At 41.6% G+C, this 3,257-nt stretch overlaps 1 protein-coding gene across 1 annotated transcript; it reads right to left on the bottom strand.

Moving 5' to 3' along the window:
- Positions 1-289: 289 nt before the first annotated feature.
- On the bottom strand, positions 290-1,845 carry LOC119392847 (uncharacterized). The gene is made up of 3 exons (XM_037659790.1): positions 1,641-1,845; positions 1,177-1,336; positions 290-464 (listed from the first exon to the last, which is right to left on the bottom strand). The coding sequence occupies exons 1-3, from the start codon at positions 1,761-1,763 to the stop codon at positions 352-354; spliced, it is 396 nt and encodes a 131-aa protein (XP_037515718.1). The 5' UTR covers positions 1,764-1,845; the 3' UTR covers positions 290-351.
- Between the last annotated feature and the right edge of the window lie 1,412 nt (positions 1,846-3,257).

The raw sequence follows: 3,257 nt of genomic DNA, 5'->3' as shown, positions 1-3,257 counted from the left end.
GATGCTTTTGCGATTACTGCAAGGGCACTTTTTGAACAATGTACTATGTAGTGGACCTGATTTTAGCATTAGACTATTGGTGCAGTTAATTACTCTTTGCTCTTAAATCTACAAGCAGCGTGCAAGTAAGAAAATTAAGTTTTAGCAAACAAAAAGTTCAGTTCAGCACAAGAAACAATGCACCAGAAAAATGATGGCACTGAATATGGCGTACATAAACAAGAAACAACAAAGAAGGAATGAAACAGTGGTGAAGAAAAACACAAATTTTAATACATGCAATGCAGAGAATTTGCAGCAAATAACTGACCTTCAGGATTATCTTATTAGTTGAACAAACAAAGAAAGAAACTATTTTTGTTGCGCGGCAAGCCGCTCAGCAGTATGACGGAACCAGGTCATCGCAGCCTTCTCCACATCCTTCAGGCTCGCATTCGGGTTTTGGATGTCATTAGTCAACACGCCTGCATGCATAGAAGCAAAATTATCGTTCCTGTAAGTTTTGCACACCACACAAAACTTGGGCCAGTATGGCACTCTTCTAGAAATTAAGGCAGTTTCGCATGTGTGGTGCCAAGCCTGTAGGAAGTGCGGAGCTGGGCAGCCTTATTTGTTTCTCTTTGGTTTTCTCTTTGTTTCCGCCTCTCTTTTTTTTCCCTCCTTTTCCGTCTTGCTGTCTTTTCTTCTCTTTTTATTTTCATTTATTCCTTCCTCTCTCTTTATCTATTTCTTTCTATTTCTAATCTTCTTTCTACCTTTTCCTGTTCTTTCTCTCTATTTCTCACTTTCTTCCTCTTTTTTCTATTTTTTTACATGGTTCTGCCTGCGTAATGCCAAGCAATGGCAGCATATGACAGCCCGGGCCCCTAATGTGCTCCACACTTAATATCATCATCAAGTCGCTCAAAGAACAAGAAGAAGACCTCCTTGGTGCGAGCACGCGCTCATTACGCTACAGATGGCTATGTTATACGTGGTTTTGCCTGCAGTATGCTAAGCGATGACAGCATACGGCAGCCCGGGCCCCGAAAGTACTACACACTTAAAAACTGAAAGTAAATACCAGGACTAATTGCACCAAAGTATAAATAGACAACCTAGCTATATTGAGTATACTGCTTGACATAAGATTTCACAAAAAACCAAGTTATATCAAGCTTGCTACACCTGACTCACCGCACATCAGCTTGCAGAGGAGCAGTTCACAGATTCTTTTTTTTCCCTTTGTGCCAAACCAACTGAAGCCCACTGCAGCATTCCAGCTGAGGAGGGACTGCAGTACACGTGTTCTTCTCTGTTTCGTCGAATCTCCCTCTTGTACAGCCATGTACTTTTTCTGTTAAAAAGAAACAAGAAGATATACAGCCAGAAAGATACATTGGGATCCAGTTTAATTTGAATGTTTTGCAACATAAGTAATCTTGTGGTGATAAAGAAATACAAGCTTGCTTCTAGCTTTACTTAAATTCTTTAGAACTGTCATACGCATCTAGCTATGTAAAAATTCAACAGTACGTCATTAATCAGACTGTCATAAGTAATATTCACATGCATTTATAAATGCCTAGTCACTCCAACATGCTGTAGTTACAAGACAGGCAACATTATACTGAGCTTAGGCAATGAAACAGAGAAATTACCATTTGATCATCAGCTTGGCTGTCTGTCTGTCTCGAGGTTCTCCTCATACGCGAGAACATCCGCCACATTCGAGAAAGGCAGGACTGGGAGGCCATGAGGGTGCGGAGCTGCACTGTCGGCATTACTTAGCAGCTCGTTGAAATATTGCAAATGGGCTTGCTGGGTGTGCTTCATGCTATTTAACACTTGTAGTATCCTTTCCATGAAGGCTGAAAAAGAAGTGATGGCATCAGTGTTATGAAAGTTTTCAGTTCAGCACTATGTCTAAGATGAAAAACTACCGCAATGATTCGAATGGGTATGTAATGTTCAAAGTGCTTTGCTTTTCGAGGTAGCTATAGGTCAACCTATAGCTTTAAAACTTTTCAGTGAATTATATGGCAACACATGGAAAAAAAAACGGTCATGACCATTGCTGAGAGTTACTCGTAGGAGCGCTAACAGCAAAGCATGAGTCTTCTTTGCAATAGGAATTGTTAGGGTTTTACGTTCCAAACCACGACATGATTATCATAGCCAAAAATTTTGACTACCTGGAGTTCTTTAACATGCACTGAAATCTACGTACAGCCTTCTTTGCAGTTTTTGCGACACTGGCTTGGTGATAACAGTGTAAGTGAGGATCTACGATTTGATCGATGCTGCAGCAGCACCACGAGCACAAATGTTTTATAAGTCACCGCTTGCACACTAGCAACCATCGTTGCTCAAATGATGAAGCATGCCCCCCCCCCCCCCTAAAGAAGAACGAAGGGATAAACTGCGCCTCTGACTTATGGTTAGAATGACAGAAAGCTGAGCTAGTTTGTAGGTACTCATATTAAAGAGACAGGGCGTGAGAACACGGACACAAGAGAGAAGCCAAGATGTCAAGGCGTTTGTGGTGTCTTGAGTTCCCTCTTGTGTTCATATTTGCACGCCCTGTCTCTTCAACATGACTCATGGTAGTGTGCCACTGTGTCACAACGACAATGGGAAAGTATGTTATGCCAGCAGCAACATACAATTTTTTTTTCATTTGTGCTACGTGGCTGCGTAATAGGGGAGCGTAATGAATGCTCACACTAATACTATTACCATAAAACCACAGCAAGGTGAGGCACACTGTGCAGAAGCTATGCAGTTTGTGTTTCTATTTCTATTTGTGTTTCTATGGCCAATTTTTTTATTTCTCGACGCCGCCGCTGCAGCGAATTGAATTAACACTAACCATCGACAGCCAATGTTTATCGCCGGTCTTCGACACGCCAGACAGGTTAATCGGCGTCATGGTAGGCATGTCGCTCGCAAAAACGAAGTGTGACTTTACCGCATGGCTGTGGTTGCTAGCCGGACCTATGCGCAACTCAAGTTTTGTTAGTTTTATTTCTATTTTGTATTTTTAGTTTTCATATGTATGTTGAATATGTTAATTTATTGCTTTATTTTGTTTGTTTGCATAATTTGCTGTTCCCGTTTATCTCTGTCATAAATCGGTCGTCACAATCCCTTAAAGGATTACGAGAGACGGCGCTCCCTCGTCCACTCTGTGCGGTATCTATGTGCACTTAGTACCTGAGAGTGTTACCAGCGCCACTCGTAACTAAGGCGGCGAGTGTGAAACACTCTTTTTACCA

The sequence above is a fragment of the Rhipicephalus sanguineus genome, chromosome 5 (genome assembly GCF_013339695.2).
Source record: "Rhipicephalus sanguineus isolate Rsan-2018 chromosome 5, BIME_Rsan_1.4, whole genome shotgun sequence".
Taxonomy (NCBI): Eukaryota; Metazoa; Arthropoda; class Arachnida; order Ixodida; family Ixodidae; genus Rhipicephalus; species Rhipicephalus sanguineus.
The sequence above is the reverse complement of the archived record's forward strand: the minus strand, read 5'-3'. Positions and strand labels throughout refer to the sequence as shown.

Bases quoted from the DNA above. Each gene is read 5' to 3' on its own strand.
- LOC119392847 (XM_037659790.1), bottom strand. From the start codon at position 1,763: ATGCCGACAGTGCAGCTCCGCACCCTCATGGCCTCCCAGTCCTGCCTT. The intron at 1,337-1,640 runs GTAATTTCTCTG...TCTTTTTAACAG, and splicing joins GCCAAGCTGATGATCAAATG to AAAAAGTACATGGCTGTACA. The intron at 465-1,176 runs GTGAGTCAGGTG...CTATGCATGCAG, and splicing joins CCTCTGCAAGCTGATGTGCG to GCGTGTTGACTAATGACATC.